Here is a 13,378-nt window from a genome sequence, read left to right as displayed (position 1 = left end):
TCAGGCTCAAATGATCCTACTTTGGACACATTATGCAAAGATCCAGCTCTCTGGAAAAGGCTCTGATGCTGGGAAAGGTGGAAGGAAAAAGAAGAAGAGGACAGCTAGCAGCAAGGTGGGTATACTCAGTTATGGTGGCAACAGGGGCAGTGTTGGGAGTCCTGAAAGATCAGGTTAGGAACAGGCCATCATGGAGAAAATCTATCTATGTAGTCACTAACAGTCGACAGTGACTTGATGACATGTAGTCCATCCATTAATCCATCCATCCATATAGCATTAGTATTTTATATTTATATAGTATTTTATATTTATATTTTGTATTTATATTTTATGTATTCATTGTGATTTTATTGTATTTTAATTTTTTAGCTCTATTGTAAACCACCTAGAGTCCCTCTGTCAGGGGGAGATGGGAGGTGGCAAAAATCGATAGATAGATAGATAGATAGATAGATAGATAGATAGATAGATAGATAGACAGACAGACAGACAGACAGACAGACAGACAGACAGACAGATAGCAATCAGGCTGGAATAGGGTTACAAGATCTGGACTGCAAATCGCAAAGCACCAGTAGATGGCAGCAAAGAGGTTAAGTGGTTAAGTACATACCGTACCCTTCTACCAAGCAATGTCATCTTGCTGGACCCAGGAGCCATCCTTCTCTGTTGTAGCCCTGCCCTGTGAAAGACCATCACCCCAGAGATCTGGATTGATGGGTTGATTCGTTCAATGATCCATTGGTTTGTTGTCTTGACTGTCCACATATTCATTACAATTGATATAATATTCTTCTGCTCTATTTTCCATTTAATTGATGACCCCGATCCTGTTAGCCTTTCATAAGGCATTGAAGACCTGGCTGTTCCTCCAGGCCTTTGGACTGAGAGGTTGAGCAAGTTCTGCTGGTTGACTGGTCTTCATAATTTTATTCTCTATTGCAATTGGAAAGATATCTGTGACTCAGACCCTTCCTACCCACAGGGATGATTTTTCATTGTTGGACACTGCCCAAAGTCATGCTTATAAGATGGGCAGCCATATAGTAAATAAAATAAATAAAATAAAATAAACAAATAACTCTCTTAGCTGCCCCTTAGTGTTAGTGTGGATTTTGGCAGCAAAAATGTGGTAGACTTAGCAGGAAGAACATTATGCAATCTTTCTCTTATCAGTTTGGGATTAAGATACCTTAAAAAAAAAGGGGAGGTGTCATTTTTTCACAGTGTCTATTATAGTATGTCAGCACCTGAGTAAACCAAAGTAGTTTTATGGCTGCTCTGAATTTGGTTTTAAGCTTCATTTAATGGAGGCACTGTTTTACGATTGCTCTGTGCCCATAATAATCTACCATCTGTCTCTCTTATTCCATTCTATTAGCAAGAAACCTGCATGGATGTGTTCAGTGACATCTGGGGGGAAGGAGTGTCAAAAAAAGACAAAATTCAAGATGGCAGCTGCAACCATTATTATTATTATTATTAGAATTTTATCCTGCCTTTTTATATATTTTGATCAGCTCAAAGCAGCAAACATACCCAATACTCCCTCCTCCTCCTATTTTCCCCACAACAGCAACCCTGTGAGGTGGGTTGGGCTGAGAGAGAGGGACTGGCCCAAGGTCACCCAGCTGGCTTTCATGCCTAAGGCGGGACTAGAACTCACAGTCTCCTGGTTTCTAGCCCAGCACCTTAACTACTAGACCAAACTGGCTCTTCCTCCCACAGAAGCCCTATCCCTTTTTCATGTGTGATGCATTTAAAAAAGAAGGGCTTTGATTGCATAGTCCTGGTCACCATCTTGACCTTTTTGACCCCCCATGGCCCTGGATAAGTCTATTTTGTCATGTGATATGGAACTCAACTCAAGGCAGTTCTACCTTTAATCCTGGTCATCAGACACCCCAGGAAACTTTGTTGCTGAACTTTATTATTTTTATTGCCAGTAAATAATAAGAATATGAATGTGAAGTCACAAAGAGTCGGAAGCGACTAAATGAATAAACAACAAAAAGTAATAAGAAAACCAATGTATGAAAACCAAGCATTTTCCCTTCTGTATTCTACTTGTTTGTTCACTACCATTTGGAGGTGGGGGAGATATTTCATTACTAATGTGATGCCTTCTTTGCTAGATTCATTATATCATTTGTCCCCTTGTGGAAAAAATGGGGTGCTGCTGCTTTACTTTCAAACAAACCAGCTCATGTTCAGATGAGAGCTGATTTACTAAAGCAAACTCTAATTGACTTTGTTCCCCATTCACAGAAGTCTCATTATCACCTTCTACCAATAGACCAAGAGGGAAAAAAAGTTTGCTGTCTCTCTAAAACTTTACAGCTAAATCCCAAGTTTATCAATTAACTTTGGTTCTTCTTCTTTCTTTTGAGCTTCATGTCCCCAAAGGCAGGAAAACTTCTCAGACTAATTAAAGTTTGCTTTCTTGGTTGTGCCAAAGGAGATGATCAAGGAGAAACAAAAATGGCAAACTTTTATTCTGCTGTAAGATCCTGCAAGTTTCAATGCTTTGTCTTAGAGAACAGCTTGTGGTCAGTAGGGGACAATTTTTTACTTCAGTTATGGAGCAGGCTCTCATCAAGGTTCAAATGCAGGCAGAATTTAGTATTAGCTCCAGCAAGGCCAAGCAGATATTGGAATTCCAAAGCCCATGGAGAATCTCATGTTGACACTCCATCTGGGCCTCCCACTCTGGTTTGATAAATCAGTGAGGGGCCAGATGTTTCAGTTTCTCATAGTTTTCTAATGTTATGTCACTTCATATGTCATTTTCAAACAAAGATAGCTGATTCCCATCCAATGTAACCATAATCAATTCAGCCAATCACAACTTGAACTTCTGCTCCAACATCTGATCCTTTCACTACTGGTTGACTACTGGGTGATGACATTACCTTTAATGCCTATGGAGGCCTTTGCTCACCTTTGCCTGGTGAGCCAGTTGTGACCTTCCTGAAGCACAATGTCCAGCCAATGACTAGCCCTGAACTCATTATCTCTAGGATTGACTACTACATGAGCTGTCCATGGGGACCATTGTAGGAACAGCTGAGGCCTAGTAAATTGGTGAGCTCCCCAAAGAAGAAGAAGGAGAAGAAGGATTTCACACTTTAGGTGAACAGTTGGATCCCAGATCAAGTTATTATATGATATGTCATCATGAAAGCCCCCTTAAATTATAAGGGAATTATTTAACTAATGTGTTCCTCAGTTCTATATATTAAACTCAAAGGAAATTCCCTTGAGTTTAGTGGGTGTTACTCCCAAGGAAATGAATATAGGAATGCAGGCTTTCTTCAAGGGCTGGATTAAGGTTCTTGTAGGTCCTAGGCTCTTCTCTTTAATGGATGCATTTTTGGGGGGTGGAAGTGTATCAATTCCTACAGTATCGTTCTTTTATTATATTTCCACCCCACCTTTCCTACAACTAAAAAAAGAAGTACATTGTTTTTCATAGGCCTTTTAGTTTTCACGTATGTTAGGCACAGCACAGTGCCTACTGCTGTTATTGAATAGCATGGGCATGCCTGTCTTACTGTCTTCTGGGTTTAGGAATCCACCAGTGGGTCTCATGATTGTGCAGGCTGCATGGATGCATTTTCATGCAGCCTGCACAATCATGAGAGCCACTGGTGAATTCCTAAATGTTGGCACTGTGGCCCTGGGACTGAGGATAATCAGAGCACTTTAGAGTTTGATAGTAAGGAACATGTAAGATTCTGTAAGATGATGTCAATCGTGTATGCAGGGAGTAGTCGAGACCAGCGTCATGGGAAACAGTGTTTGCCAGTCAGTCTGGTAAGCTTCTGAGATGCCTTTGAGTGTCAATTCAAAGTATATGGGAAGGTTTACTAATGGGAGATCTTCCTCACACAGGTCTATATGCAGAAATATGCTTGCATGTAGATAACTAGCAAGTCAGGGTGAAGTCCAGAAGACCCTTTCATCTACACCTCTGTTCAGCTACGTTCAAACATTTTTTATTTTAGAGGAAATGAGAAGATCTCCTCCACACTGCCCCGCTCCATATACACAGATGCATATAGCATATGCATACCACAGTCTCAAAACATGTTCTATAGCTTGAGTGGTGCTGGAAAAGTAAATCAAGCCTTTTTCTCCAAACATATGTATGCATTTGTTACATTTCTATCCTTCTTCTCATTCAGGTCAGGATGGTGCACACAAAGCCTCCTTGATTTCATCTTCCCATCGCCAACCCCGTTTGGTGGGCTCAGCTGTGAAAGAGTGATTGGCCCCAAATCACCCAGCAAGTATGAACTTTTCCCAGTCTCAATCCAAACATTGAACTGCCGCAGCTGACAAGCTCAAATGGGGAAGTATATTAATGATTTTCCAAGTCACGTGAAAATTTGTCTCTCACTCCAGATGAATATTCTCAGTATAACATTTGGCAGATAAAATTAGCATTATATTAGTACCATAGTTTCACACACACACACACACACACACACACACATACACACTTCTCATTATGAAATGTAGTAATCTCTCTCTCTCCTTCTTTCTCTCTCCTTCTCTCTCTCTCTCTCTCTCTCTTTTTTCCTTGAACTGTTGCAGTTCATGGAGTCTGAGGGGAAACCCAAATCACTGATGTAACTCTTCTTACTCTGACTTTCTCAAGATGGCCAACGATTCTGTAAAAACCCTTAAAATCTCCCAATCCTAGCCCCAACTACCAAGGGACTAGATTGCATGGCCTGAAAGAACCAGAGCAAAATACCCTAGAATGGAAACTATTTAATTCATTATATCTTGAAAGGAAAACACTGAACTGCCTAGGCACACTCATGCAGATTTCCTAATAACAATCTGAAAAAAAAGGTTTGTTTGTTTGTTTTTCCTTTTTTCTGATTCATAAATGTTTTCTAACTTCCCAGTCTCATTTCATGGTAGCCTTCCTATCAAGCGGTAAACAGACTGGGCCCAGTTTAGCTTCCAAGCCAAAGCAGAGTTGTGTTGATGCTGCCATCTGCTGGGAAAGAGATAACGTACACAGACAGACAGATGAGGATAATGGAACAATAGATGATAGATAAATAGGTAGAGATGATGAGAGAGGATAGAGGATCCTTTCTCAACCCTAACCCTAACCCTTTCTCAACTTTTTGACCCTGGATGAACCCTTGAAATATTTGTCAGGCCTTGGGGAATCCCTGCACATTCAGGCTCAAATATAGCCCAGAATTTACAAAATTACTATATTCGTTTCCTGTGTAGGCCTGTATATACACATTAACAGCATTCTTAAACTAAAAATAAAGAATTAAACTTACCTCTTTTATGTGAAGTTGCCTGAATTTGAAATAGTTTTTTTTTGTTGTTTTTTTTAATAAATTGTGATCTCCCGGGGAACCCTTAGTGACCTCTCATGGAACCCTAGGTTTCCATGGAACCCTGGTTGAGAAACCCTGGGATAGAGGGAGAGAAATGATAGAGAAGTAGATGACCAGTGGAGGAATGGAATGGAATAGAAATGAGAGAGAGATGATTGATGGATGATAGATAGATAGATAGATAGATAGATAGATAGATAGATAGATAGATAGATAGATAGATAGATAGACAGACAGATAGGTGATAGACAGAAGACAGTCAAACAACAGATACTGATGAAAAATAAGCAAAAATAGGAATGGCATTACACAGATCACCACCTTGCAATATCAACTAATTATGTAACTATCTAAGGACCAAGCTACACATTAGTACAGTAGCACACAATGGCAGAGTGCCCAACAAATCCAGTGGTGGGCTTGGAATAGGCTTTGTGTGGACCTGTTTGCCTTGGGATTGAAGCTTCTAGATGAAATTTCACCCTTCCCTTTCCATCTGCAAACTCCATACAGGTGATACATTTTGCTTCTTTTTTAAAAAAAGTTTCAGTTGGAGCTATACTGATTAAGCCAATGCAGAGTTTCGTCCCTTTTCAGCCTGTTTTATGGGGTTGGGGGGTGGGGGGGTTGGAAGGCTTGTTCCTAAAGGTGAAGCAAGGAGCTGGGTGGCAAAGGCCCAGCAGTGTCTTCCAACTGCCACAAGGCTGCAAGCAGTCTTCCAATGGCTGCAAGGCAAGACAAAGCCCCGCAAGAAGGCAATTGTATGCATCCAGATCTCGTTGAAGAGGCTCACCTTGGTAACTATATTACTGTACTAAAAAAAAGCACCACTGTAGTTGCTTTTCTGACATACTTTTAGATAGACGGTTTTGTGTGTGTGTGGCTTGGCCTGGTCTTTGTCACCCCCTACTGGCTATTTTATAACTTTATTAAGGCAGTGAGTTCTCCCTTTAAGGAAAATAATTTTTGAATGTGGATCAACATATCCCTTCTGGGGAAAGGGGGTTCAGAAATCCATCTACAGGGCTGTGCTGAGGAGTATTCTGAGCAACTGTGGGATAAAATCGCTTGGATCCATTCCACATTGGACTCCATGTGTGAGACAGGGTCTGTGGAGACGCCTGGGGAATGTACTTACCCTGTTATTTGGGAACAGTATGATCCTGTTGGGCCCGAGGAAGTGGCCAGTCCCAATTGGTGTTGATAGGGAGTGAGAGATCCAACCCTCGGACCGTTCTTTGTGGTGTGCCACAGGGCTCGGTACTCTCTCTGCTCCTTTTTAACATCTACATGAAACTGCTGGGTGAGATCATCCATCACCACGGGATGAGGTATCATAAGTATGCTGATGATACCAAATTGTATATCTCCATCCCGGGTGAAGTAAGTGATGCATTGGCCACCCTCTCCAGGTACCTGTGGTTTGTGGGGGCCTGGATGGGGAACAACAGGCTTCAGCTGAACCCTGGTAAGATGGAGTGGCTGTGGATTAATGGCTCCTCAGCATCTGGGAAATTGTCTTCTTTGGTCCTGGATGGGGTTACATTGCCTCAGACAGACCTGGTGCATATTTTGGGGGTCCTTCTGGACTTACGACTCCTGCTTGATGAGCAGGTGGAAGTCGTGGCCAGGAGGGCCTTTGCACAAATTCATGTTGTGCTCCAGTTACTCCCTTTCCTGGTTCAAGAAGCCCTCCAAACAGTCACTCATGCCCTGGTCATCTCCCATATAGACTACTGCAATGGCTCTACATGGGGCTACCCTTGAAGAGTATCCAGAAGCTTCAACTGGTCCAGCATGCAGCTGCACAAGCAATTTTAGGTGCCCCAATGGTGGCACATATCTTTGCTATGTGAACTGCACTGGCTCCCAGTTTGCTTCTGGGTCCAATTCAAGGTATTGGTTATCACCTTTAAAGCCCTACATGGCATGGGGCCAGGCTACCTGAGGGACCGCCTCTTCCCTGTTATATCTACCCATCCCACCCAGTAATGCAGAGAGGGCATGTTACAGACCCTATCTGTAAAAGAATTCCATCTGGTGGGGTCCAGGAAGTGAGCCTTCTCTGCAGTAACTCCTGCCCTCTGGAACATTCTGCCCACAGAGGTGAGACAAGCCCCCTCACTCCTGGACTTCCACCTGGTTCTGTCAGCATGCCTGGAATGGGGAGAGGAATAGTCAATCATGGGGATGGCTAGTGCCTTAGAATGGCCCTTGATACTCATTGATTGACGTACAGTCTTAACCATCTGGATTCTACCATATTTTATATCTTTTATCTATTTATATTTATATTTATATTTATTGTATTTATGGTGGTATTGTATTTTAAATTTTGTTTTTTGTAAACCACTCAGTCCCTCCTTGGGGAGGGGAGATGGACAGTGATAAAATTTGATAAATAAATAAATAAAATTAATTCATTCATGCCTCTCCCCTTTTTTGAGCTTAAACCAAGATTATGTCAACCAGCTTGATTGATAACTGGCAAATAGAGCGGGGAAATGTAGAAGCAGTGAAAAACTTTGTATTTCTAGGTGCAAAGATTACTGCAGATGCTGACTGCAATCAGGATATCAGAAGACGTTTAGTTCTCGTGAGAAGAGCAATGACAAATCTTGATAAAATAGTTAAGAGCAGAGACATCACACTGACAACAAAGGTCCACATAGTCAAAGCAATGGTATTCCCTGTAGTAACATATGGCTGCGAGAGCTGGACCATAAGGAAGGCCGAGAGAAGGAAGATAGATGCTTCTGAACTGTGGTGTTGGAGGAAAATTCTGAGTGTGACTTGGACTGCAAGAAGATCAAACCAGTCCATCCTCCAGGAAATAAAGCCAGACGGCTCACTTGAGGGAATGATATTAAAGGCAAAACTGAAATACTTTGGCCACATAATGAGAAGACAGGACAGCCTGGAGAAGATGCTGATGCTAGGGAGAGTGGAAGGCAAGAGGAAGAGGGGCCGACCAAGGGCAAGGTGGATGGATGATATTCTAGAGGTGACGGACTCATCCTTGGGGGAGCTGGGGGTGTTGACGACCAACAGGAAGCTCTGGTGTGGGCTGGTCCATGAAGTCACAAAGAGTCGGAAGCAAATGAATGAATAAACAACAACAAAATCTGATGGAAAATGGTTATTTCCTCATTAATGAATTATAGTTTCTTATGGCATCATGCAGTCTTCTTTGAAGCCAGTGTAACAGTAATTTGTACATGCTTTATATTACCTTACCATTGGGGGGAAAAGCTAGCAGGGGCTGTAATTCACTAGTCAGGAAATGGCTGATGCCACATATAGTTGCTCCATTTTACCCAGAATGATCTTCTGTGAACAGAACAGCTCTCTGGCATTTGGGGAGGACTTCCAAATGGTTGAAAATATACTGTGTGTTTTGCTATCCAGGTTACCCTGACTTGCTGAACCAAATTATCTTTAGTTCTTGCCCATTTTCACCACCAAGTGACAGTAAAAAAAAAAAAAAAAAAAGTGACTACAAACAAGTGAAAACATCTAATCAACCTTCTCTGTGATGGAAAGCTAAACTGGGTGGACACTGGTTAGTACATGGATGGGAAACTTCCTGGGAACACCATACAGGAAAATGAAGAAAGAGAAAACAAAACAAAATCTTAAAAGAAAGCAGAGGCAAAATCTCCATGCATATTATTGCCTAGAAAACAATTCAAGAAAGCAAATTCAGCTCAAGAGAAATTTTATTTGTTCCACTTTTTAACACAAAATAGGTTTCTTCAATAGTTCAATAGGCTGAACTTGGTTAGCACCTGGATGGAGAATCACCAAGAAATTCCAGGGATGTAGACTTGACCAGGAAATCAGAAGACATCCTTGATACCAAGCAAGCAATAGGATCTGTCCACAGATTCACCAATTCCCTAAATTGAATTATTCTATTTGTTTTATTTTTAAATTGGATTCATTTGCATGGCTGCCCATCTCATAGCAGTGACTCTGGGCATCATTGTGCTGAGTGTGGCTTCAAAGAGGCTTTATTTGTTTATTTATTTATTTATCTATCAAATTTGTCACCGCCCATCTCCTCCGATCGGAGGGACTCTGGGCGGTTTACAATATAAAACAATAAATACATAATAAAATTTCAATATAAAACACAGAGCTACCAAATATAATAAAATCCAGATGGCTGTGGTCTCATTCAGCCGTTGCGTAGGAGGGGCACTTTAAGGCACTAGCCAACTCCAAGTATGACTATTCTCCTCCCTGCCCCAAGCCTTTATCTATCTATCTATCTATCTATCTATCTATCTATCTATCTATCTATCTATCTATCTATCTATCTATTGAAAATAACAAGTTTTACATCCTTTATTTATTGATTTTTTTTTATTTTCAATTTTACTTTAAAATAAAATATTTTAAAATCTTTGTTTATTGAAAATAGCAAGTTTTACCTCCTGCCTAATTCAGAGAATTAGAGCAGACACATTTAGAAAAAGAAGTGAGAAGCTAAACAGCAAGCAAATCTTTTGTTGTTTATTCGTTTAGTCGCTTCCGACTCTTCGTGACTTCATGGACCAGCCCACGCAAGATAAAACAAGAGTGCTCTGTGGGTCTTATTCGTTTCAGATGAAAAGCAACAGCCAACAAAAAAAAATGTGAAACCCTGTTTAGGTGAAGCAACTGAGGAATTTCAGGAAATCCAGATATATTTCCAGAAACTTTTCTATTACACCTGTAAACAAGTATACATTTTCTAGCTGGAGAAAATCATAGACAGGGAAAGTAAATATGGTAGGAAGGTCTTAATTCTCTGAATTACAGTCTGGATTCTTCCCCCATGGATCTTATAGGAAAAACTCTGAAAGGGATATGCATGCCTATTTAGCATATCTAATACATCTATTTTATCTGTAGTTATATCAGATTTAACATATTTAACATTTTTAGTTCTTGCTTTTAGCTTTGTTTTTACGATTTTATGACTTATAGTTTTATTACTGCTGTGAGCCACCCAGAGTTGCATTTTAAGATGGGCAGCCATACATATCTTTGAAATAAAATAATATTCTTTTTTAAAAAAAATAAATGAAATAAAAATCTCTCTTCCTTTTCTGGCTTCCCTGTCCCAGAGAACTCCCAAGGCCATCCTGCTGTTTATGTCTAAAATCTCTGCACCGCCTTGACCTCATGAGGGAATGATCTCATGGTAGGGTAGCCTTAAGATAAGCCTTAAGACAATCCTAGGACTGAAAACTAGATTGGGAATATATATGCCATATCTGGAACCTTACGCAGTGAAGGCTGACAGGGCTGAATGTGGCGTTTGATAAAAGAGTATGTTGCCAATATACCTGAGAAGTAATGAAGCAAAATAAGCATGAGAGAAATGGCTTGGGTACAGGTGTTGAGAAGGAGGTAGGGTACCAAGAAAGATTACGGATTCCCTTTATTGGGCATCATCTATTGGAGATGTTCTATTGTACATGAGCTACAAGACCACAATACTTAGGTAGCAGATACAGAGATACCCAGACATATCCAGATCAGTAACCCATGAACTTTTCCCAATACTTCCAATATAAAGCACATAACCCCCCTCCAACTCCCCCCCAAACATTTACATAGGCATCTGATAAATCACAGGTTCAGCAGAGATCACTGATCTATTTTTACTCGGTCCACATTTTTTCTCCTCTTTCTTGTCTTCTCCTTTCAATTGTGTTGAAGTTCTTCATATTTTATGAGTTGTCTTCTTGCAGGTAAAGGCGTCTTTCAAAGCATCTTTGGCCTGCTTGTTCCTCAGAGTGTAGACAAACGGGGTCATGAGGGGACAAACCACATTGTTGAGAACGGCCACTGCTTTGTTGAATGTTTTCCCCTCATCTTCCTCTGGTATGATGTACATAGAGATGCAACTGCCATAAGTGACAGAGACCACAATGATGTGGGCAGCACAGGTGGAGAAGGCCTTTTTCCTACCTGCTGTGGTTGGAATGTGAAGGATGGTGGAAATTATCATTATGTAGGAAATGGTGGTGATTGCTAAGGTTCCTAGAAGTGAGAAAGCAGAAAGGATAAAGCCAATGAGCTCCAGGAGATGTGTATCCCCACAAAGAAGTTTCAACAGTGGCTTATTGTCACAGAAAAAATGGTCCATGATGTTTGAATCACAGATGGGGAATTGTACATAAAACATGGTTTGGCCAAAAATCAAGGTGAATCCTCCAATCCAAGAGATCAGCACCAACCAAGTGCAGAAATATTGGTTCATGATGGTGGCATATCTTAGGGGGTTGCAGATGGCCACATATCTATCAAAGGACATCACTGTCAGAAGGAAAAAGTCTGTAGTGCCCAAAAAGAAATAAAAAAACAATTGGCTTATACATCCCCTGTAAGAGATTGTTTTCTTCCCCAGTGCCAAATTGACCAAAGCTTTGGGCATGACAGCTGAAGTGTATCCAATTTCCAAGATGGCATAATTCCTGAGGAAATAATACATTGGTGTCCTGAGGTGCAAATCCACAATGGAGATAATAATAATCAGAATGTTTCCTGCTATGGCCATCAGATACATGCTCAGAAACAGAGCAAAAAGAAGCATCTCAAGCTGGTGATCTTCAGTAAATCCTAGCAGGAAGAACTCATTAATCCTTGTTTGGTTCTCCATGTTATCTTATTTGTGAGCCAACTGCTGATGTGACAATTTTTGAGTTAAGTGAGCTTTAATTGTTTAAGAATCTGAAAACAGCCCAATATCCTGCCCTGAATCATAGTTTGAACAATAGTGTTTTTGAACACCACCAGATTAAAGGTGGAGAAAGCAGTCATAATACTTGGTTTGTTTACCAATAACAGGTTGTCTTCTGCCAAGAAGGTGATCCATGACCTTGAGACACTTATTCTCCTTCCTTGATTTGTTGAACACCTTCAGAAGGCCATTTAATCTTTTTTCATTACAGGCAAAATTTAAAACAAAAACAAAAACTCAGTTCTACATATACACATTTCCATATTTGTATATCTTTTCTTCATACACCTACTACTTGTATTTTTTTTTCTAAATTTTAAATCCCTCAGCCATTCTTCCATGTCTTTGGTAGAACAAATTTTTATTTGTCTTACAATAAAAAGATAAAACTGTTGACATCTAAGCAATCTATTTCAACAAGGAATCCTCCAGGGTATGAAAGAGGGTTAAAGCAGACTTTTAGTCCAGATCTATAGCTAAGATTCTGGATAATGATAGCAATAAAACTAAGGTCACCGAAGAAGCATTTACATATGATGCTGGCTGTTCTTTATTATTAAATTTCTCGTGTTTTTTTTAAGTCAACATCTCTTCTAGGCCAGCGGAACAAACTACTGTACAATCTGTGAATATGGAAATCGTCTCAAACTTAAAAAGATGGGAAAAGTCTGACAGCAGAGTTTTCAATCCTTCAATTCTTATTCTAATAATAATAATAATATTACTGGAATTGTGTTAGTGTCTATACTTGCATAGACACTTGACCTTTATGTATATATGAAGACTTGGCCACTAGAGTTATTGTAAATACACTTTGTGCTAAGCTTGTATGTCTCTGTGTGTGTATTTGATAGATTTCTATAGCTGCCCATCTCAAATATATGAATCTGGCCTTTGATCTCTATGGAAAATGTGATAGATTTTTTGCCATACTTCAGAGATGATCACTACAAGGCTTGGAGCACTACTTGCTAGCCTTATGAATGTTTTTATAAGTATAGAGAATTATTATTGCACTGTTATCATATGTCTTCAGAGCTGAATGCAACATATGGGAAGTTCTCCCTTGTTTAATCCCCACAATGAGGTATGTTGGGTTGAGGGGGAGCGACTTTCTGAAAGTCAGTTCTGTGGTCCAGTAAGGATTTGAAGCTGAACGTCTGACACCTTAAGTGCTACACTACAGTTAACATAGGAGAACATGCACATGTTTCTGGAAGTAGAAAGAGACTAAGGTAAAGGTAAAGGTTTCCCTTGACATTGA

The 13,378-nt window shown here is 40.3% G+C and overlaps 1 protein-coding gene across 1 annotated transcript; it reads right to left on the bottom strand.

Moving 5' to 3' along the window:
* Positions 1-11,094: 11,094 nt before the first annotated feature.
* On the bottom strand, positions 11,095-12,033 carry LOC134497092 (olfactory receptor 6C65-like). The gene has a single exon (XM_063302805.1). The coding sequence runs from the start codon at positions 12,031-12,033 to the stop codon at positions 11,095-11,097; it is 939 nt and encodes a 312-aa protein (XP_063158875.1).
* Between the last annotated feature and the right edge of the window lie 1,345 nt (positions 12,034-13,378).

Source organism: Candoia aspera, chromosome 4 (assembly GCF_035149785.1).
Source record: "Candoia aspera isolate rCanAsp1 chromosome 4, rCanAsp1.hap2, whole genome shotgun sequence".
Lineage (NCBI taxonomy): Eukaryota > Metazoa > Chordata > Lepidosauria > Squamata > Boidae > Candoia > Candoia aspera.
The sequence above is the reverse complement of the archived record's forward strand: the minus strand, read 5'-3'. Positions and strand labels throughout refer to the sequence as shown.

Coding starts and splice junctions, on each gene's coding strand:
- LOC134497092 (XM_063302805.1), bottom strand. CDS start 12,033: ATGGAGAACCAAACAAGGATTAATGAGTTCTTCCTGCTAGGATTTACT.